The sequence below is a fragment of the Hesperophylax consimilis genome, chromosome 8, assembly GCF_061612785.1.
Source record: "Hesperophylax consimilis isolate HC1 chromosome 8, BYU_Hcon_1.0, whole genome shotgun sequence".
Taxonomy (NCBI): Eukaryota; Metazoa; Arthropoda; class Insecta; order Trichoptera; family Limnephilidae; genus Hesperophylax; species Hesperophylax consimilis.
This window is the reverse complement of record NC_142843.1, coordinates 16615943-16641174: the sequence shown is the minus strand read 5'-3', so window position 1 is coordinate 16641174 and position 25232 is coordinate 16615943. Positions and strand designations below refer to the sequence as shown.

Here is a 25232-nt window from a genome sequence, read left to right as displayed (position 1 = left end):
ATTACTACGTAAATAGTTATGTACGTATGTCGATCATTAATATTATCTTTATTCGTAGCAAAAATAAGCTTCTTATTTCTCTCATGCTCGATAATCTAGTGGCCACCACTAGCTTCGATGAGCAAAAACATTGGCAAAAGCGTTGTTCCATAATCATGCAAATCATTTACCCAATAAAAATAATTTGTAAATACCTTGCCCATATTAATTCTGACCTGAAAGATTAATACTGTTATTCATTCAATTTGGGAAAAAAAATACAAAATTAATACATTAGTTGTAATACATTTGGTTATAGTGTGTATTATTAATTAAATATGTTACTTTATATTAAAATAAATTATGTCTTAAATTATCGTGAGAATAATGAAAATTTCATGTAATAAATATTATATTTGAAGGGTTCGTGGATTTTGAAATATTTAGAAATCAATAAGAACGGCTGCCTGACCTTTTTCACACCAAACTTCAATTTGGATTTAAGGCCTAAATGTTCCACAAATGTAAATACTTTTAAAACAAAGGTATAGCCACAGACATAGGAATTAATAGACGAGAAGATAATGGCGAGGGGTAAAATCAACTTTTGAAGAACGAAGGGAGTGAAGCTGACTGTGATTCGTCAATAAATCAATCTGACAGTAAATAGGCATCTCGCATTATAATATCACCATTTACTTCTTAAAAGTAAAATCTGCTTTTGAATGAATAGACATTTTTACATGGGAGCGCAAATTACTCGCCACGTTATGAACAAATTTGCGAAGTCCAAATTCGGCAAAAAAATTCGGTTCTATTTTCAGAGTCGAATATTTCGTTTAAGTATTTAGTTAAGACACTTTTATAAATGTTCATAATTTACTTCCCAGCAACCAACCAGCTTTGTGTTTCGCGTCCAGACGTTTCTCGATGTGATAGTATATGTTTCTAAAACTGTTCTATATTATACGATGTGAATATGCTTAAAATAAAGTAAAATAATGCTTATATATGGAATGTAATACGACAATTGGGTTTATTCTCTTTTTCACATCTATTTTTACAAGTTTTCATAGTACAAGTCAACATTTTGCCGTGTTATTTCGTAAAATGAACCGATGATGCCTCGACCATAGTTCGCACAAGAATGATGACGTCACGTTTTCAAATTTCACTTGAGGCCATACGCGAGCACAGCCGGCTCCAATGGAACCGGTATGGGGAGTGGGGATAATACGCTTTTAATCACTTAGGGCAGGTCTACCAATATTCATATGTCTATGGGTATAGCAAATATCAAGTACGGATTGTAAAATTTAATTTATTTGTGTTTTAAATTATGAAATATAGGTTATTAAAAAAAGATTTTTCGTAAATTTAGAGACAATTTACGCATTTTTATTTAATGACTAAATATCTTATAATACCTACGACGTCGATATAACGTAATTATTATTAGTAGGCACACAATATATAAATATGTATATACAATTTAAATATATATATATATATATATATATATATATATTTATATATATTTCTAATTGAAATGAAATTTATCACAATTGTGATGATAAAATAAACCGCCACAACTTTCTGTAATGTTTGTTTTAGTTAATTTTAATGTTTGTATAAGTTACAATTATCAAATGGTGATTTGGATATTTTGATATGCGAACAGTTGTCTGCGAAATGCTTAGTTCGTTTCTAAATACTCGTAGCTTGCTCTACGATCACCTTTGTAAAGGTCGTCTTCGCTGTTTTAGGCATGCTGGTACGTAGTAGTGGACGCATATAAAACAGTCATCGTTTTTGGTGGGCTTGCTAAATTCTGCGGAATTGCTCTTTTTCTATGGTCATTTGACCAAATCAAAAATACTTTGCTCTGAACATTTTTTACAAAGTCTTACTCATTGATATCAAAATGGTCCCAGTTAATTAAAATTAATAGCTTATCTTAACTTTATTTTAGGAAAACAAATAATATGATTGTTAAATTAACACACGCTAATGAATGGTTCTGTCCACATAAAGCGCTGAGCCATCCTCAACTAGCAAAAGGGCACAATAATTTTATTTATTGGCCTTCCCATCAACGTTCTAGAATTTACTAACTTACTCGCTAGTTGAAAGCGGCTCAGCATTTTGTATAGGCGTCATGTGAACGGAACAAGTGATTCGTAGTATTTTAATTTTAGAATATGAATAATGGTAACTAAAATCATAAATTTTAAATGTATTAAATATTATCTAATGTTAATTTATAAAAGGCAGTACGAAAAATTGCACAAATCATTTTCCTTTTTTTGTACACACCCATTCCAACATTGTCAATTTAGACACCAAATACATCACAAAAGCATTTATCTAAAATTGATCTTTATTTTTTAGTTTAACCCATTTACCAATAAGGTCATATGAACCAACATAAAACCCGTTTAGCTATAAGGTCATACAAGCCATCATAAAACAGATAATACCTTTTAAGAATTTCAAATTGTAAACGTCATACGAAACTTCAACAAAAAAAAAATTCAAATCTTACTATATACCTATACTATATCACTACTATTCGTACATGTTGCTTTTTATTCTCAGTTTTCCTTTAAGCAGCCTGCTTGAAGGAAAATGCTATTATATTTATAAAATTTTATCAGTAGAAGATAATGTTATTGAAAATATAATTGCGTTGCTTATTAATTGTATATTTTTATTGATTCTGCCTGTCAGCAAATACAGAAGTATGTCTGCATGTTTTCAAAAAAATATTAACAATAACTAATACCAATCGTGAGCGAACGGCTGTAAGGAATAAACAATAATAACGATGTTTTCTTGCTTGTAAACCAAAGAAACCTTATTGATATTGACTATAAAAAAGCCTAAATTTAAAAAAAAATTCATTGACGTATTACCCATTTTTGCCAAATTTTGTAATTTTCACAATTTTCAGGAAAATAAAGGTACATTGTTTGACTTTAACAAATTTAATATTAACAGAGTAAATGAAGATGAAAATTAAGAGGCAGAATGCATTAAGGACTTATGACGAAGTTTGTAGTTTTAAGTAAAACACGTTCGAAGTTTTTGAAACGCGCAATATTCACTTGTAAAGTCATTGTTCAAACTTTTGCGCACAGCTCCGTCATGTTTTGCGCAGCAAATAAGGGGTTGGTTGGGATATTAAAAAAAAAACGATGGGAGCAAAAACAGCTTGTATGCGTTTAAGATGTTATTGCATCCAGTTCCTCAATTAAGTTTTGGAGCGATGGATTAATAAATGTATATTGGCTGAAAGACAAAATTTGGCAGAACTAGGTCAAGAAAAATTCCATCTGTTGTATATTTGCCTGACGATGAAGGGGGGCTGTGTTGTGGATGTCGTGCGTTTAGCTGCCTTTGTCTTGGTCTTTGACTGCGGCACGATGTCCTTCTCGCAGACAAACATGGCCTTTAAATTGCAGTTGACGTCATTCAGCAGACCGTCCTTGAAGATGCTGCCGCAGTGCTCATCTCCCAGGTAATTGTCTGGTTGCCCTGGAGACCATTCCGTGTAGCCAGATTCTTCCAAAGGTTTTCCTGAAAACGAGATTGTAAAATATAAGTAATTTAACCCCCACGTGACCGCACTCCAATTTCCATGGTGGACAGGTTTTCTTTATTCCTCGCGGTTCTGCGCTACGTGGAGGGCTGCGGACATTGACTTACTGGACGCACGTAATTCTTGGTCGCTCCAGCGCATTACATTACCTCTACATTTAGTTCAACAATATCTGATTTCATAATTAACTTTAAGTGTATAAAATTAAGTTTATAGTGTCAATAGTTTACATTATGTAGTTTTGGAAAATATACAGGGTGTTAAGTGACGTACTTAACTTACTTTAACCAGTGATTCCTGACATCATTTGAAGTAAAATTTTTAAATGAAATTAACATTTTTTACGCACATTTTTTCAAAACCAAACCAAATAAATTGTTCCCCGTGTCGTCACTGGACACTCAGCTTATTAACCGACCAACCCCTCACCCCGATCCTAACTGTCCTATACCTACTGATTTTTCATGTTTTATTTTTTTTATTTATTTATTTTACAATTTAAACCTGCTAAACTGCTTTTGAAAAACAAAATGAACATAAAAGTCACCGGATTCCATAATTTTAATTACATATTTTTCTCCAAATCATGTCTGGAATCACTGGTTAAAATAAGTCTAGCACTTCCTTTAATACTTCGTTTTTACTTAAGTTAGGACCCACGTTGGAAAAAATTATGTTTTACATTTCTAATGTAGAATCCGTTTCTTCCATTCCGTTACTTATTTAATTATTTATTAATTCTTTTTCAGAGATTTTTACATTGGTTAAAAATTAGTTTAAAAAATTATATGCAATTCTTTTAGGTATACCTACAGTCTTAAAAAAATATATAACGAACAGAAGTGCCCCAGCAAAAATGGTTTGAATTCATTAAGTGATAATTTTTACCTTCCAGGAGGAGCAGGTACATCATATTATGTTAGTTAGTCCTAGAATTTCTAACGAAATTTCTGGAACGTGGAAGTAAAGGAACATGTACAAATTTATGCGAAAATTCTAATCTCCGCCTTTTTTTATAATGTGTACACCTCAAACGCACCACATTCATGAACTCCGCACGCCGCTTGTTGCGTCCGTGCAGTTTGGTGACTGTTGGAGCAGCAATCACGGTCAGCGGTCACTAAAAACAAAGACAACCAATCTGTTTCTAACCGCACAAGTTTCCTGATTAAAAATTGGTTTTATTACCTCCGGCATTTGTCCTGTACACCCCATGTACATGTAGGTCGCTGAAGTCAACGAGGAGCACATCTCTGTAAAAATTCCCCGTCACATTCGGGGCATTCACAAGTTTGTTCGCCAGCAATTCTGCCTCGGCGTCACTGTTGATGACCGCCAGATACGATTGTTCGTCTCTACAAATCTTGAATGCTTCGTGCCATGTTTTTGGTTTGTGCAGCTTGTAGCAACGATCGTTCCCTGCTTTAATGTAACCTGAACAATTTTTTTTTGTTTAAAAAATACATTATATCTCAAAAAACACATTAATTATGCTTTGTGGCTATTTTTATTAAAAAATATTTTTTTTTTAAGTTTGTTGCCTTAATTACATAATATTATTAATACCCCAACTTTTATCAGTTGTCTGAATTTTTGGTAAATAAGGAAAAGTGGGACACGGTCAATACGTCAATAGGCACATTTTAAAACGTATATTTTGTCGTCTTTCTTCAGCGCCATGTTATAATTTTTATAACCCTTGATATAATTTTTTTTAACTTTTAATTGAACCCAACCTCAGAACCTCAGATCCTATTTCAGGTTCTTGGGTTCATATTTTGGTTTGAATGAGAGAAAAAAAGTAATCTCCAAACTTTCACTTCAATGGCAATAGCCACTAAGTGAACAATCGATTTTGATTTTAAAGAAATAATTATTAAAATGCATTATTTTCCGTTTTCGGAAATTGAAATATTTAATTCTCATTATTACCTTTTTTGTATACTTCATAAAATATTAAAACATTATTATTATTAGTAATGCCTGGTATTTGACACACAGTTTCGGATCTAATACACCTGTATATCAAAGTTGATAAGAAGGGAGATTGTATGTTTAATTTAGTTTTTTTTTAAATATATTAAAAATAAATATTGTAGCTACTTACTTTTATCGTACGTTTGACAGGCGGTATTTTGTGTGAAGTTTTTTCCCGTAGAGCAAACAAATGTATTCTTATTATCACACTTGACATCGTTATAAAGACCTTTACTATTCATAACGACACAGTCTTCACCTTTGTCGCCTGTATCGTTTGGCTCTCCGGGACTCCAGTTACTGTATATACTGGAAATAGGTAATCCTGCAACAAACATTACCACATGAAAACACGCAAAAAATACGTCACGTCTACAAAGCTTTAAGCTCAACTTCTGGAACAGAAAAAGTTTTCGTCTTTGACAACTTCGTCGGAGATCGTTGGCATAAGCTCTTATATCATCAGACTTACACACCAATAAAATACAGAGGTAAAAAATTTATGTAACGGGAATTCTTTTATAGGTGTTTTTCTGAGTTTCACAAATTAATCTCACACTTCTAACAAATATTTTATAATACATTCTGTATTACTCATAATTTTTAGAAGATGAGTGTACACCAATTCAATATTTGTAGAAAAAATGCTTTGAATTAATAGTAGATGATACGGTCCCAAATTGATTTGCTACATATAAGAGTAGAAGTAACATTGTTAGCCATTACCAATAGCGCCATTTTGTTTTGACATTTGAAAGGTCCCCGTTAAACGCCGATTCTGGTTTTATTAGGTAGTAGCATTTTTTCATATTGTAATAAGCAGATATTTGTCCTCTCCTGCTGATTACAATTTGTTTAAAAGCTGAAACTGACTTAGGATCGACATTTAAAGGGAAGCTTTCAACTCGTCGCTCTAGTTTGTTTTTGTCCAACAGACCATTTTTGGCGAAATTGAGTTAAGTATGCAGTTATTCTCCGAAAGCATTTATTTATACGATACAAGTTAAAAAATATATTTTTAGTGTTTTTTCAAGACAAGTTTGTCTTAATTCCACCAAAATTAAATCAATATTCCGAGCTTGTTTTTCCAACTCTGTGTCCCACATTGAAATTAAAAACATGTTTTCTGCGTAATTTTAAATATTTGGAACGAATTTTACTTATAACAATAAATTCATTACTTTAAATCATTTTAATAAGCTTAGAATGAGCTAATTTCATTGTATATGCGTTTTTAGTAAAAAAAACTTTGAAGCCCTATTTCTCCCGATTTACGTTTTGGTCTGTTGGACAAAAACGAACTAGAGCGACGAACTGTCAAAAAAAAACAAAATGGCGCTGAGTGGCTGATTGATGACTTTGGCAGCCACCTCTGGTCTGGAGCCCCAAAATACCAGAAAACAAAACTTATCAGTTAACATTAACATTCAGTCCATTGGTTTAGAACACAGACGTTAGGTGGGAATGCTGTCTTTGTTTTACCGGTAATTTAATGGAAAATGCTCCGATGAACTAGTGACGTTGATCCCTTTAGTACCGGGGCGTCCGGAAACACACTAAACGCTTATCGAACATTTTTACACGGTTGACATTTGTCACGGGTCTCTTCAAGACCAACATCCACTCATTCCTTTCCTCAAAAAGACCCTAAACAAAGCATCTCCAAAGATCACATGACTCCTGAGGGATATAATAAATAAGTGTGGGTACCTACTTATAGTAAAATGTACATACCATCAGATGTGAAAAAAAGACCCTCTGCAAACAAGTCGCTAATTGCCAGCCAAACAAAGTTATCTGCAATAACTGAACTGAATTCATTCAGAAGAACAAGGGCTTCGGCCTCCGTGTGAGGAACAGCCAATCCAGCTCCCTCGTTGTTGCACGTAGCCAGAGCACTGTGCCACGAGGACTTTAGCTTGTGGAACTTGTAGAAAGTGCCCGTGGACTCAACATAAGTGTAATCTTTTCTGAAAAATGGTTCTGAATTTGCTGGTGGAGCCTCACTTGGCTGAAGAAATATACCATCATAAGTATCGATGGGATCCTGCGGTGCTGTAAGTTAAAAGCTTATATTATAACATAATTTTAAATTAACAATAAACCTGGTAAAAATCAGAATGCATGCACTTATTGTAGTTTAAAAACATCACCTCATTTTATTTTATAATAATAATTAAATAGTCATATTATGAACCCCTCAAAATAGAGTGCAATTAATTAAATGGTTAGGATGTGTGCACTGTGCAGTGTGCAGGCTAAGTAAGGTTGTATTGATTGTAAATGTTGTGTGCTCGTGTAGGTCAAAATGTTGATTTACCTAACTTACCTAATGTAAGTGCATTTGAAGCTTTTTTAAAATTTAAAATAATTCTCTAATATTGTTTAAATTGAATTATTTTTGTAGTTAATTTAAATATCGAATTATGTTAATTTGTATGTTGAATTACATTTGTAGTTATGTAATAATTCTTTGAATATTGTGTACATTTTATTATTTTCTATTTGTATATGTCTACTTACTCCTCCCATAAATACGAGCTCCTGGAGTTCATCTTACGGAGTATTAGAGTAATTTAAAAAATATATATTTTGCATACTGTCATAATTTGAACTTTTGTATTATTTTGTAATAAATAAATAACTAAAAAATAAAACAAATTAAATAAAAGTATTCATTTAAGGTACTTAGGTGAGATACCTATTTAAACGGTATACCTACTTATTTATATTTATGTAAAAATTTAGTCCTTTTAATTTTAAAATTTTCCTTTAAATATCCAATTATATTAGTATTCAGTGTCCAAAATGTGTGTATGTTGTTGGAAAAGTTAAATCACTAAAGCATCTAGTCAAGCTTGTGCTATTATTTCTGAAATGTCAGCCGAAGACCCTTGGCAAAATAAATAAAAAGCTACCATAGCGGTCGTTTAGCTATATACCTACTCTAATAAATATGGTGATATTTTTAACGAGTTTCACTGACCAGGCTACGGTTATCCAGTGACGCCATACAGAATCCATGCATTTATAATATATAATTGTATTAATAACTGTGAAACTGTAAATTTGTGTGAAACAAATTGGTCTTAAATAACCATAGATATGTCAATATATAGACAGTAAAATTCTCATTCGGGCCTATTTCTTATATTATACACCAATGAAAAAACTCTGAAAGTTTGTTCCATAGACGTTCAGAGTCTTTCATTGGCGGATATAGTTAGACAAACATATTACGTTACAATATTCACGGTTCCAATTTTCGATCGGAGTTATACCCCCTAATAGTGACCTTATTGGATACTATTATTTTATCCCACCAGAGTTCACATGATCGTGATTCCTAGGATGAGCTGTCAGATCGGAATAATCTTATGATAGGTACCTACCGGTGTGAAGATAGTTTGAGAAAAGAATTGTTGTTTAATTAGTGACATTTATTTGGATAAATTGTAATATTCTTTATTTGAAATAAAAAAAAGTTACTCAAAATATGTATGGTTTTATAATTAAGTAGGTAGGTATTTAAGTACCTACTTACGAATCGAATGATTTCAGGGGAAATCTTGGTTTAAGTTTATTAAATAAGATAAAATTAGAAACATATGTTTTGGACGCAAAGTCTACTGTTCTCAGAATTACTGGTTCCTGTTCATAACTACCGTTGTTAGGGAGAAGAGAGAATCATGATATAGTATTGTGATTTTTGTATGTTGTCTATGACGAAATTACTAATTGTCAAAGATTTCAACAGGTTGCAACTCGTATAAATAGTAACTAAATGATGCTATTATATAACCTATTACGATAGATATTTTAGTTTCCACCCAAAATACCTTTAAAAATAAGCTTATAAGTAAAGAGGTTGAGAAATGCACAAATTGAACGGCGAACCGTAGATAAAGAAGCAGGCTTAAATACTCCGAAAACGCGAATCCTTTTTATATTATTTGCTCTTAGTCGACGAGCTAGGATAAACATGTGGAAGGATGGATATCCAATGGGTGGAATTAATGATTCAGGGAACCCAGAGGAGGTTAGTAGGTCCCAAAATATGATGAAGTAACTATTCTCATACATTGTTCACAACGAACAACTATCTACATAATTTTATTCATCTATTTCTATTGTATTGTTACACTTACATACAAACATTATTAATTTCCTCTGTAAAAGCCCGAGAGGTCGTTAATGAATAAAAAATAAAAATTATGAAATAATATGACATGTGGTCAACGAATGGCCGCTCCATTCATTCCCAGGGATTGATGAGGTTCACATGGCGACGCCTGAGGCACTAAAATGGCTTGCAGACCTAGATGTCCCCCTCTGACCCCCCACCATAGGAAAGAAGAAGATTAAATAATATCATGCACTCAAAAGCTATTGTTAGAGCGGGAAAGCTTAAGCTCTATATGCGTTTTCTCATGTTTTATTTTACAAGCTATTTACCCTAAAACCAACGCCTGATTTGTTATCCATAGTATGGCTGAATTAAAACTAGGATGGGTGTATAATTCTGACTGGCAAACGATAAGTTAAACAATTGGAGAAAGCAGTCGGTTTTATAAGCTTCTCTCCGGGGCTTGTGGAGATATTTGCTAAGACACTGGTAACAAACATGGTTACATAGACACCGGCTTATTTTACAGAACAACTACTACTGTAAAGTAGACCGGTATGTATACATAAAAATGAATGCAGATTTATGTTATCAAACAAGGTGCAAACTCTAAGTAAATGAAAGCGATGAACCATCTATTTCGAATACCTGTGGATACTGTTGGCTCGCTTGTTGATTCCGCAGAAGGTATTATAGAAGGAATGGTAGAAAGTTTGTGTCGGGGTGTATACGTTGTAAAAGTTCTGAAGTTTACGTGTATACGAGAAGGGTGTACTTTCAGGGTGTGAAAAAAACTATGCCAAAGGAAAAATGGATCTGAAAAAAACTTACGGATTCGAGGCTTGATTTTTTCATGTTTGCAGTGATTATTAAGGTCGGTATTATACATTACACATTGGACAGCGAATCATTATCACAAAATTGAATTTAAAAAAATTCTCTGATATTCATTTCAATCTAACATTTTTTTAACTTGCATAAATAAAATATAAAGATCAACTTGACATCCTAAAACTTTTTTAAATGCATTAACGTGTCAAAATGATTTTATTTATTCTCTATCTACGATTTCATTGAGCTAATTTCACCATTTAAACATATCACATCTATCAGTACTTTTTAACTGTAGTAAAATTTAATTTTGTATGGCTCATTTAAGTATTTTGTTAATAAAGGTCACTTTCATAGGTAATACACTTTTTTTCTATATTCGCTTTGGACTTGGAGCAAACGATGTAAAAGAATCACAACAAGTTTAATGTAAAGTAGATACCTAATGCAAGAACGAAAATTAAGTTAATGAAAACGAGTTTATGTATAAAAAAACATTTGATTCGAATTTTGTCTTTCGAAGATCACATCAAAATATAAGAATTGAAAAAAACATACGCATAACTTAAAAGATATTTTACATTGATAGGTACGTGTTACATAGGAGTATTCAAAACACGAGCGAAACTTTTACCAAAATATTTCACTATCTTCTATAGTTTTATTGGCGAACCTAAAATTGTTGAAGTAATAAATTTTCTGATTAAATTCATCTACTGACAATACAGTTTGCACATTTCTTGATAGCGATATGTGGCCACCACAAGAAGATACACACCAATATAAAGAAAACACAGTGTTAAAAGCAGGTGATAGATAATATAATTAAAAATAGGATTAATGAAATTGATGTTTACCTGGTAAGGCCAAAGTTATCGTAGTGAACAACAGAACACTGTACAAAATAAAATACATATTGATTCTTGGGACGTGCGAGAGGCCCAACGATTTCAGTTCAACTGATGAACAAGAACAGGTTTTACAACGTGTTGCGAATTACAACATGAACGTTTTATTTGTGGTAAATGATTCACTTGTTAAGATATTGAGAATTCACCTGACCGCATGATGACTTTTCGCAGATACCGATTTGGCTTTTTATCATATATTATAATAATATTGTCCTTATTGCCAATGGTGGTTTGTGACTTTATTGTACCTACTGGAAAACCAAAAAATATTTGAAAAAAAAAAATTAAATCTCAAAAATTGAATCTCTTTATTTTTGGCACGAAATTTGTATTTTTGCTCGCCAATCTTTCAACTATCAGCCATTTTTATGACTTTTTATATTTATGTCCCCCTTAAAAAAAGATGAGAAGGTCGAGAATCAGCCGCCAGAACCAATAATACCCATTAGTAAAAGTGCATTATGTTGTTTGTTGTTACGCCTACAACATTACTGATTCCTCAAGAAGAAAGGTCACGGTCGACTACGCCTACCATACGACGCGACGCGACGGTATGGAGTGCCAAGGTTTGTGGATTTGCAGCCATTTAGGAGAAAGCTCACAACAAAATCTGATCTCATCGTTGTTATTGAGTGATATGCTATTGATAGAATTATGGACAATACAACAAGAAATTTTGGTACAAATTCCTTCTAAAAAAAATTTTTTTTCTGTTTTTTCTTCATATCCAAACATTCGCTACTCTTTACTGTGGTTGTCATAGTTTAGTGATCTTGGCATTGTTATTTATTTAATACATTAAAACTATATTACATGACATGTATACATGTATACATGACCAATTATGTACCTAAATATTATATTTTGCAAAAAAATGTATGTATTAATGTAACTATGATTTATATTAAAATAATAAAAAAAAAATAAAAATAAATAAATAAAAAAAAAATAAAAAAATAAAATTTTAAACTAGTAGTTACTTGAACAGGAGACCTCGAAATCAAAAGATTTGTAAGTTCACAGAGAAAAATGATGAGTTTTGCTAATTTATTAAGAATCTTTTCAAATTATTCGTAATCTGGTTAAAAACGGGATTGCCGGCCGTTTCCTGATAAACTTTTAATAAATTTGTAATAATATAGGAACACGTGTTCATGCACATACGTTTGTATTTTTTTATGTATTATTATTATAATGACGAAATGCGAAAATTTTAGGACTTTTGTGAACACGTTGTCCGAAATCGTGATAATACGTTGGTATTTTACTAAAAAATATCAGGAAACCAATCAATTCATTTATAAAGGGCTCTCAATCCCGTTTTTAACCGGATATCAAATAATTTGAAGAGATTCTTAATAAATTAACAATATTTTTTAACAGTAATTTTTCTCCGTTTTCTCCACATTATATTTTATGTAAAATTTATTTTTAATTTCAAATAAAGAAATATATATAATTTGTCCAAAAAATATTACTATCTCAACGACAATATTTGTTTTTAACTTTCTTCAGACAGGTAGGACTGTAATATTGAAAAATTGCGAAAGAAAAGTCCAAATAAAAACGACATTTTAACATTTCAAAAGATAACCTTTACATTAACCCTTTTTAAAATCCATCATCTTAAACCGGCAACGGAATGTACAAACTAATTTACAAACAGATGAAATTCAAAACGTCAATTCCGTCAAACTTAGTCAATTTATAATATTGACCGAGGCAGGAAATACAAGTGCTTCCATTTCACTTAAATATCGTCATAGCAACCGCGAACCGTATCTAAATAATTTGATAAGTATGAGATATTTACTAAATACTCGCATGAATATAATAAGAAATTAGTAATCGTTTGTTTACTGTCGTAGAAATATACTTAACATATAAAATCAGGTAAAATGAATTCTTAAAAATTCTCCGAGTTCACACGTACTGTTTACAAAGAAGTTATTGTTCTCGAGTGCTAAAAATATAATAATAAGACATAATGACTTCCTACGGTATGTTTGTTTCAAAACAACGCTATGAAATTATGTATATCACTTTTTTATCTCTTAAGGGCAATGAACAAGTTCTAGTCGTGAGCAACGAAACTGGAACAGAAATATTGTAGCAATTAATTAGATCAAAACTTTATTTAATACTAGCCGAAGTCTCCGACATTGTCTGGGCTTGTTTACGCAATTTTTTCCAAATCTCATGTAAACAGTGACCCTCTTATTTTAAAGGTGAAGTCTGCAAAATATCATCGACATCAGAATAAAATCATGTAAAAATACATGGGTTCTAAATTTAAAAAAGAAACAGAATTGTGTGTTTTAATTTAGTATGTATTTATACAAATCGAATAAACTGAATCGAAACGGGTTAGTTTTAACATATTCAGTGGTGTAGGTATTATATTATATTTAAATATTATAAATATTTTTTTAAATTATAATAATTTCTAATCACGAAGTGATTGCTTCGTGTGGAATTTTAATATTTCACGCTACGCTATATTCTCATAGCGTTTTTTGGACGTGACCTATATCGCCAAATATCTTGCTATACAATCCCATACAGACATGTCACAAGAGAGATAATATGTTATACACGTGGGCGTGGCCTAGATGATGTACCGTGATCTGCTGGCCGAACGATGTTTGAATATGATGCTAACTGGAGGCAGGAGAGGTGGTCAGATGAATTAGGGAGCTGCCGTGGTCACGCGAATTCAGTAAAAATATATGATACGGAAATGGTACAGCGTATAATCCATTTAGGTCACAAAATACGCTTTGACAGTATCATTGAATCACGTTATTTGGACACATTCTTTTACCGGTTTTGTGTGTAGGATGCCTACTCTTCCTTCGTCAGGAAAATATTTAACCAAAAAGTTTGAATATTAACCAGTTAATAAAGCTGGTTTAAAACAGAACTGTGTGTTTGTATTGTAATTTTATGGCAAACCTTAAAAATGGCTTTCAAGTTTGACGGTTTTAAGGGTTTTAGTGGTAAAATCAAGCTTTCAAAATGTAAAATAAAATGTAAAAATACTTGTACATATATGTTTGGTTTTTGGTGGAATAGAGATAATCGTGAGAAAAAAATAACTATTTTATAAATAGAATTTAAACAGTTACAAATATTTTGAAAATCGGAAACTGACTTCCATATTCCAACTTTGAAAGAACACCACACGTTAAAACTATGTATAAGATTTTGAAAAAACTTTTTAGCCTTCATTAATTTGATAATTCTCTGGGTTTTGAATTCGTGACCAGGGCTGGCCCTTAGTCGGCGCTCGGAACAGTCCGACTTGCCAAGGCAACAAAGAAACAAGGAGCCAAGGCGCTGATAATACCTTAAAGCGAGAGGTTTTGAAATAAAACTTCTTCTTAACCTTGAATTTTTTTACTAATACCAGGCGCCGTTTGGCTCAGTACCGTCCCTGCTAGTGACCTCTTGGTCCACGGCCAATACTCCGTCTGCTCTGCGACATCGTTAATTCCTTTTAAATTCTTTGACCACTGTCCGTTCCTTTTATGAAAAGGTTCTTTCCCGCGTTCGGTATCTTTTTTTCAACTCCTTGGTGATGAATTCGTGTATGTGATATAAATAAATTTAAAAAAACTGCAGTATACGATGTATATGGAATGAATGCACACACAGGTACCATATAATAAACCTTATTATATCGATGATGCACAGAATTATTGTGAGAATGCTGTTTGACCTGGCGGCCACCCCATCTCGGGTATCCCAACGAATTCACATTTCTACGAAAATCTTTAGGACGATGAAAACATTATAATAGGTACCTATCCATGTATTTAAAAGTGATGATGCAGAATTTATTACCCATATATATAAAAGTGATTTATAAAAACTAGTCGAAGCAACAAATACCCTAATTCGCGCAACTCTAATAAAATAGTGGCAGGATCACTAATGCAGGCCACCAGAGGCTCTGGTGTGGCATGTTGTTATTGACATTTCTTTCAATCACGACAAATTGAATTGTTTTAGTACTTGCTACTTGGTGGCAGTGTTTTGCACTTTCTAATTTGTGATTTGATCAATATTAATAAAAATATAAACATCTACAAATTCCTAAGAAGTAAGTTATAATTTCGAACAAGTCCCTTTTCAGGACGCTAAAAAAGTTGATTGGCGGAATAAAATATTTAATTTAATTTTAACGAACACACATTTTTATCATTGGGTTATGGAATGCAAAAGAAATTATTTAGACGATCATTAAATGTGAAAGGCGCCGATTATTTTTAAGGAACTTATATAATATGTTCCGGCAATTTTAAAAATAAATGTTTTTTATAATTGTTTCAGCCAAAAACTTAGGTTACATCATTCAAAAGGAACAATTTAGAAGATCTAGTAAATGTAAAAGGCGCCGATTATTTTCGTAACACTTATGTAATATTTTCTGACCATTTTGAAATAAAACGTTTTATATATGTAATTATTTCAGTGCGAAACCTGGGGTCCAGCATGCAAAAGAAACGATTTAGACGATCTAGTTAATGTGAAAGGCGCCGATTATTTATTAACACTTTTGTAACAATTTTCAAAAGAAAATTTTCATGTAATTGTTTCAGCTTAAAAATCTGATTTACAGATTGCAAAAGAATCGATTATTAAATGTGAAACACGCCGATTATTTTTATAACACCTATGTAATATGTTCTAACCATTTTAAAATGAAATGTTTTAGTAACCAAAAATTGTTCTGTCAGGAGTAAGCAAAAATATTAGTAAAATAGGTAAAATTTTGTATTTTTGTAAAGAATTTAATTTTTTGTGTTTATCATCAGAAGTTGATATTATTGGATGTATATACACAATACTCAATATTGGAGGTATTATTGTGGTTTGACAAATAATTAAGAAAGGGATGCTTAGATGGTTTGGGCATTTAGAGCGAATGAGCGAAGAAAGGAGTGTAAGAAGGATATATGATGCAAATGTGAATGGTAGTAGAAGTCGGGGATGCCCGAGGAAGACGTGGCACGATCAAGTGAATCAGATACTCCAGTCGGGCCATGTTAATAGTCAGAATAATAGAAGAGTATGTATGAGACGATGTATGAATGTGAATGAGGCAAGAAGTGTGTGCCAAGACCGAGTTATCTGCCTACGTTGGTAGTTGTCTGACTCCTTAACTTGACATAGGAATTAATAAACGTGTCAGCGGCTCAGCGCCATGTGCGGGCTTCGTGTGGACGGAACCATTGATTAGGTACATACTGAAATTTAAATGCGTGTTTACGCACTTAGTTGCCGAGACCAGCGTCAGCTGTTCGCAGCCGACCGAAATAATTATGCTAAAGTATATTGAAAACTTTAGATATACCATTCAACAAATAAAATAATTTTTGTTTTGTTATTTTGTAAATTTAAACTGCTACGAACTACAGCCATCCTTGTTTGAATAATATAATATATTTTAATCAAAGCAAAATGAGAAATTAGTTTCACAAATAGAACACACATAGCGCTTTTATTTAAACAACTAAATTCATGTTCAAATTCCACAAAACAAAAATTTACTCTTGTAATCGTAAAAAAGTTGTTCTTTTTGGCTGCTGTAAAATAATGTAAATTTAAACGAAACCTGTTCCTGGTGAGAAACAAGCATCAATGTTTGTATGATAAATAGTCAGTAAACAATAATTCCATAACATTATCTTAATATGACGAATTTGGTAGATATTTGGTAAAATTGTAATTCGAATAGAGTACCTTGTTATTGGAAGTCAATCTGTGATACCGATTGACTAGTGTTAATTACGTGAAACCTCGATAGAAGGATATTTGTTACATATTAGGTATGTAACTAGAACGGAAATCGATGCTTGCGTTTTTGAATGTTTCACTCAATAGCTGAATATAGGTGATTTCAATCACAATAAAATAATCCTAGAAGGAGTCATGTATTTAAAATACTGTATGAAAAACAGTTTGTGATTGAATGTCAGCGATTGCCTACAACTGTAGCTTCGTCAGGGGGCTGCATAATACTGTATTATACATATACAGTCCTGTCGAAGCTACGGTTGGCATTAAGCATATAAAATAAAAGTGGTGTTTACAAAGTTATTTTTTTTATTAGATTACAACAATAATATTTAACAAGTTAAAAGTTTTCCTCCAATTGCCCATAGTTAGTTGCCTGTGTAATTTTTAAATCAAATAGTTTAAATTTAGTCGAGTATTTTTTGTAAAATAAGCAGAACTATCTTTACTTATTCAGAAACATTTATTTTATTTATTCATCGCTCAACCGCCACGTCGCCAATTAATCATTTATTCGATTACTGTAATCATTTTTATGGGAATGAATATCCTTGGTGGTAATATTGTGATGATGGCCGTGGTGGAGCAAAACTGGTCCGGTCATACAATAAACAAACAAATTGAACAAAGTTTTTTTTTTACGTTTTAATAGTTAATACAATACAGCAAAAATTAAAGATTTCTCCCCTTAATATAACGTAGGTACTGATAGTTAATTGTGACTGATCTTATCCCAAATAACCAAAGGATAAAGTGCACATTTACGTAAGTAATCGTATACAGACAAACTTGAACTTAAGATTAAGTGTTGCAAAATCGTCCGGAAAGTGCGCCACTGCCCTGCTCCAGGTGCCGAGGGTTCAACCAAGGTTCAAACACTCTAAAGTTTAAAGAAAGTCGATGATCTCAAAGCTCAGGACAGGTTTCAAACACGAAACCAGAATCATGCCAGCTGCCCGCCCTTCTGCCTACAAGCAAGATTGCCGGCGATAGAATCCTGTGAAACCGGTAAATCCTTAATCAAAATAGGATGGAAAATCTTTCAAAGGATTTACAGTACCAATAATGAATCATTTTAGCGTGAAAAGCCTTTACTAAGAAACTAATCCTTGGTACCGAACAACCTCTTCCACAAATCGGGTTTAAAGAAATTTCTTAATATGTCATTGACATCGAAACAAAAATCACAGATTTCTTCAAATTCTGTTCAGTTAAAAAAAGTTTTTTTGAAGGGAAACTTCTTTACGCGCGTCATGCATTTTCGAGGACAGGAGTAAAACCGACTCATGACCGTCACGAAAAACCGTGATCATTTCGCTATAGGAGCCTAGCTAATATTATATACCTAGTTTAGGTCACTCTCCAAACTCAGCTTCGCGGTCTAGAGGCAGAGCGCCCGACTGTCGTCGTGAAGAACCGAGGTTCGATCCCCGCTTTAACTATTTTTTTTTTCTTTTTGTGATTTTTTTAATACGAGGAAAAGTGATAAAATGCTCTCGTGCTGCGACCTTTATATATTTTGACTTATGATATTTTGGTCGAAATATAGCTTACGAATCGAACCGGTAGAGTTGCTCGGTATTTAGATTAATTATTTTTATTTTGAATCATTAAAATTACTAATCAAGGCCGATAACGCGACTAATTACCCTCGCAAACGTGCGTGACAAATTTTTTAGTTCAAGTCGCTATGAAGAACCGAAGTTCGATCCCCGCTTTAACTATTTTTTTTTCTTTTTGTGATTTTTTTAATACGAGGAAAAGTGATAAAATGCTCTCGTGCTGCGACTTTGTCAGGCATACATATAAGAATATATCTACATGATTTGCAATAATGTAGTAAAAAATTACATAAATTTGTTAATTTTAACCGAGAGTCTCCCGAAACGTCTAAATCCATTTAGTGAGACTCTAGACCGGCAGGTCATGCATTTTCGAAGACCGGAGTAAAACCGACTCATGACCGTCACGAAAAACCGTGATCATTTCGCTATAGGAGCCTAGCTAATATTATATACCTAGTTTAGGTCACTCTCCAATCTCAGCTTCGCGGTCTAGAGGCAGAGCGCCCGACTGTCATCGTGAAGAACCAAGATTCGATCCCCGCTTTAACTAAAAAAAAAATTAAGTGAAACTTCTTTACGCGCGTTATGCATTTTCGAGGACTGGAGTAAAACCGACTCATGACCGTCACGAAAAACCGTAATCATTTGGTCACCGTTCACTGTCGCTCTAGTCGCTTACTGAGGTGAGGGAGCCACTGACGAACGTTCTCTCTCTCTCTTCTCTCTTTTTCTCTCTCTCTAGCCAACGACGCCACGCCAGGCATCAGCTGCTTGCTTCGTGTATTGCGCGGTGAGTGTAATACGAAAAAAAAATATTATTATGGTGTCAATTTATATCTTGCCAGGTAAATCGAGTACAGATATCAAAGATTTTATCCACCATGTACTTTTGCCATACACAGAGGGTGGTTCAAGGTTATTAAATACAAATTATCACGAAATTCCGATGATTATTTCGGGAGATTTTAATGTAAATTTCGCGAAGAATGAATCTGTAGAGTTATTGAACTTTTTCATAAACACCCTTAATTTGGACATGGTTAATAATAATAATGGTACGACTAGACGGGGGACAACAATCGATGCAGTTTTTGCACGATTCATTAAGGATTTGAGTGCTAATGTATATATCTCGCACTTTAGTTACCATCACCCAATTATCACGACATTAGGAAATAATATCCGTGAAAGTGCCAATGAAAATTTTTAATTGTAATATTGTTGTGTATGTAATATTTAATAATTGTAAATAGTATTGCATAACTGTAAATAAATTGAAAATTTTTGAAACTGTACTTATATCGAAATTCATTCATGTATAAGAAAATATTAAAAAGAGAAAATCTATGCTTCGTGGTTGAATTATTTGACCTATAATCTTCAAACTAACGTAAGACAGAAAAAAAGAGAGAATCAAATGAAAAGAGAGAGAGAAGAATACTAAAAGTTTCACTTCAGTCGTGCGTAGGCTTGCCACACACTGTATTTTTTTTATATTACATCTTAATGAACTCAATTTATGTTTGAAATCAGCTGACTTTTTAGTCGCCGTGAGAAAATACTTTCAAAGCAATATTGCGAAATAAGAACATAGATTTTATGGAAAAAATTGAAATTTTACATACCAATAAAATATAAAACAAAGTTAAATAAAGGGAACCCACTAAGGAACTACCGATGTGTGGATAGCGGGAATGTAATACAGTAAAATGTACTTAAACAAATGAGAATATACATTAATGTCGTAAATTACAATTACAGTTAAAGTACAGTTAAGTTTCTTCAATTTCTTATCGCGAACGGAGAGTTTCGGTGTTGTGAAATATGTTCGGGTTTTAGATTTGCTATGTTTTTTTTCATGTAGCTAATTAATTCGTTCACTGAATATTATATTCAGATGAGACATGAAGTGAAAAAATTGGTTCCACTTTTTTGCCTCCAATTTATAGGTTACCTACTAAAACTTTCGAATGAACACGTTTCGATGAGATGTTACTACACAATAGCACCTCTAATTGTATAGATCTATATTATTATCGTACACACATATTTGTTTATTAAAATCCAATACCCGTGCTTAAGTGTATGATATAAAATTAAACAAAGATTCAGATGTAAATTTTCTTTTTATGATTTAAAATGAAATTAATCACTGAGTGAAATAAAAAAAAATAACATAAAAATATGACGTCTCTGTATTTTAACCGGTTCAGTGCCCATGCCTCCCATGGGCGGACCAATTATACGTAATTTTAATGGTAACAAAAACTTCTTTAAAAAGTTATCAGAAGTTTTAAAATTCGTCACCGTTTTCTTTTCGTCTTGTATTTTTATAATTTCTTTGGGTATATGTCGTAATTTTCGAGTTTACTGACTTTCAAACGTCAAATTTTTTCCATTAAAATCCAACGATGTTGATGCAAAAATGCATACATTCAGCTTCAAAAAGCCCTCAATATGTTTTTCATGTGTACGCAACTAATAATAATGATTTGATAATTTGTTGTTTATATGAAAAATCACCTCAGGGGCGCAGTACAATAATATTACTTGTTAGGATTTATATCATTATTCACAAAAAGATACAGATGTATGGGAAGTAAATATTAACAAATTATGTATACACTCTGAAGAGATTAAAAATCAACAACAGCCGTCTTGAGTTTCGATCCTATAAGTTTGTACCTACCTATACGTGTGTAACTATCTAGTAATGTAATAGTAACTATCTACAGTAAGTAGGTAGGTACACTAGAGGAGAGGCGTATTTATCGTACCCAGTAAAAGTACCAGATATTTTCATACCTTACTTTGTACTTGCGACAAATCTCCAAAATACCTGGTTCCTAAGGATTTGTAAATATCACAGGCCTTGAAGTACTTCATACTTTAAAATACTACTGACTTCTCACTCTGGTATGTTAGAAAGTTGTATGGAAAAAAGGGACAAATAAGTTATTTCTTTAGTGAAGTGGAATGTTAGAATTCTGACACTCCGGATTTACTCTTCACTCCATGAAAGGGGAAAAAAGATAGACCTATATTTTGTCGGTTGCTGTGATGCGTCGCACTGTAAAATACTAATGCCTTTTCTCTCGGTCCTATTAGAAATGTGTACCTATGAAGAAAAAGGACAGTAATGAGTATCCAGCTTACAGTAGCACACGTAATTTACGACGAAGTTTCAGTTCAATCGCATTATCTTTAAACATAAACTTTATCAAGTATTTTTTTCAAATAAAAGTAAATTTTACATTTTTTATTAAAAATATCTGCGAGATAAACTATTCCCGTATTTCCCAATTGTAGAATAACCATACATTTATATAGAATATAAATTTTTAAGTGGTTGTATTTATTTAAAATCACCCCAAAAGTGGTGCCTATTACTTCTTTATTATATTATATAATATAACCTACCTTACACTAAGAAAGCACAAAAAAATCATTTAAACATTATTTGTATTGAACACCTCTAAGTAATATTATTCCTAGTTGTTCCTCCCATCCCTACCCATCAACTTCCCTCCTCAGTGTTCAGCCTTCCTCAGGCCCCCGTCACTCTCCGTCCCCAGTCCCCAGATACTCAAAGTAGTACTCACTGTACCCAGTAACGGAAAGTACTCTCAGGACCCACCACTAGTACAAACGTACCGTTTTTATCAGTCCAGCTTTAAAGTTATCCTACAAAACACAGGAAAAAGTTTTAAATAAATAAAACACTTCTGTTCTAATGAAAACTTCATTTATTTAGATACAAGATACATTACTTAAACATAAAAATAACCCTGGGAAATATTGCATACATTTTCAGAATGTATTAAAGCGTTTTTTTTTCATTTTAGGTATTTGATCAAATAATAAATAGGTACGTGTCTACGTTTCAAGAAGAAAAACACTATAATCTGTGAGATTGCTCAGGTACTTTGGAAATAACGTCAATAATGAGGATATAGTTAAAATTATACTTTTCCATGCAATGCGGTTTTTACAGAAACGTGATTCATAGAAATGATAAAATCAGCAAGCCTTGTTCGCCTGTACACACAGATATGTAGAATTCTACTTCAAGTTACGTTACTTATAAAATAACCGCTTTGTAATCATACATATATTACATAGTCTGAAACATTTTTGAACAATGTCACTTCAAATTATACTTAGGTACATATGAAAAACACATTTAGCAGAGAGCATTTGTTTCTTTAGAACAGGCAATCTGCCTATCTAGGAACTGATGACAAGACAAAAGCATTTATACACATTTTAAATACATGTGCTCCCTTACTAATAAATATGTTTTAAATTTTACAGATGCATAGGCGTCCAAATGTCTATGAACCATCTGATTGTTAATCAAAACAACCATTTACCCTACATTAAATAGTTGTTTATCAGCTGTATAAAATTTCAAACACGTTTGTTAGTATTAGTAAGGCCCACAATGTATTCAGATGTTTTAAATACTCTCAATTGTTTTTGGTTATTATACAATAGTATGAATTGCTATGCAAATTAATCTACGTAATTTGATAAATAATAGTAAATGATGAATCTCAATGAAACAAGCATAAGAAACAATAAACATCGATAAAATTAAACATAAAATATAGACGACCTTCACGTCATATTGTACGCCATCTCAGAGAGGAATGATAACCTTTGTGACTTCATTTGGCTGCATATCCATTGCGCCGTACACTTCAAATTACTTTGTTTTACTAGTATAAGAATATCCAACTATCAGAATTTATTTGACCAAGCAGACGTGTTTGAACACATGCGTGACACGACCAGCTTTTAAATAAATCGGTGATTATTTTACAATAATTACTAATTGCTCATTAGAAAATAAATTTTTTACAGGTTATCCAAGATTCTTCAACATAATAAGTGTTCGAATTCACCACAGACATAGGAATTAATAGACGAGAAGATATGGGCGAGGGGTAAAATCAACTGTTGAAGAATGAAGGGAGTGAAGCTGACTGTGATTCGTCAATAAATCAATCTGACAGTAAATAGGCATCTCGCATTATAATATCACCATTTACTTCTTAAAAGTAAAATCTGCTTTGAATGAATAGACATTTTTACATGGGAGCGCAAATTACTCGCCACGTTATGAACAAATTTGCGAAGTCCAAATTTGGCAAAGTAAGGCAGCTTCTATTTTCAAAGTCGTAGTTAGTTTCAGAGTATTTAGTTAAGACACTTTTATAAATGTTCATAATTTACTTCCCAGCAACCAACCAGCTTTGTGTTTCGCGTCCAGACGTTTCTCGATGTGATAGTAACAACTGATTCATATTATACGATGTGAATATGCTTAAAATAAAGTAAAATAATGCTTATATATGGAATGTAATACGACAATTGGGTTTATTCTCTTTTTTCACATCTATTTTTACCAGTTTTCATAGTACAAGTCAAAATTTTGCCGTGTTATTTCGTAAAATGAACCGATGATGCCTCGACCATAGTTCGCACAAGAATGATGACGTCACGTTTTCAAATTTCATTTGAGGCCATACGCGAGCCCAGCCGGCTCAATGGAACCGGTATGGGGAGTGGGGATAATACGCTTTTAATCACTTAGGGCAGGTCTACTAATATTCATATGTCTATGGAATTCACCTGTTTTACGAGCATAAAATGTCCAACTATTGAATTTATTTGACCGTACAAACGAGCTTGAAAATATTCATAACATTACGTTCCGACTAAATTGATTGATTGTTTTATAATTATTACTCATTCCTTATTAGTAAATTAAATCATTTTACAGGTTAACCAAGCATCGCAAACATATTCGCCTTTACTAATAAATGTGTTTTAAATTTTAAACAAATGAATTTTAACAAGACTTTTGGGTGTACTAAAGTTCTAATATTACAAAAAAATGTCATAATTGATGTTGTTGTAGCCGAATACGTCATCTTTTTTTTTCGAAAAATCGGTTTTTTGTATGAAGGTTTCTGGAAATCCGTGCGGGGCCCGGCAAAACTGAAGTTTCCTGACAATCATCACACAATAAATCAAATTTACAAAAAATAAATCGTTCTGGACTTAACAACATCAATATCACTCTATCACACTCAAAAGTCACGAGCGGGCCACTGTTTACCATTAATGGTTTTTCACCAGTTAAGTTTATTAGTGAGGGGAATTATGTATAACGAGTTAAGTTATTGTAGTTATAGTAATTGTATTAAGTGTATCTAGCTTTTTCCGTGAAACTATTTCTAGGGATGACCTGAGTTCCGTTGCCAAACAGTTCCTTTTCGCAGTAGAACATGGCCTTGACGTGGCATCCGATGTCGTTGAGTTTTCCATCTCTATCCATGCTGCCGCAGTGCTCATTGTCTTCCCAGTGGTCGGGCTGGTTATCGGCCCATTCGTCGTAGCCTGCCTTGTCGAGAGTCTCCCCTGTAAAACAT

General features: G+C 32.7%; 1 protein-coding gene across 1 annotated transcript in view; it reads right to left on the bottom strand.

Moving 5' to 3' along the window:
• LOC149421634 (macrophage mannose receptor 1-like) overlaps positions 1-25232 on the bottom strand; it is a 90535-nt gene that overhangs the window by 45711 nt on the left and 19592 nt on the right. Inside the window, exons 5-12 of the mRNA XM_089634305.1 lie at positions 25019-25221; positions 11372-11480; positions 10332-10499; positions 7292-7612; positions 5688-5882; positions 4769-5014; positions 3330-3558; positions 195-215 (exon numbers count right to left, since the gene is read on the bottom strand). Of these exons, the coding sequence (XP_089490431.1) occupies positions 195-215; positions 3330-3558; positions 4769-5014; positions 5688-5882; positions 7292-7612; positions 10332-10499; positions 11372-11480; positions 25019-25221 (1492 nt within the window). The remainder of the gene's footprint in view (positions 1-194; positions 216-3329; positions 3559-4768; positions 5015-5687; positions 5883-7291; positions 7613-10331; positions 10500-11371; positions 11481-25018; positions 25222-25232) is intronic.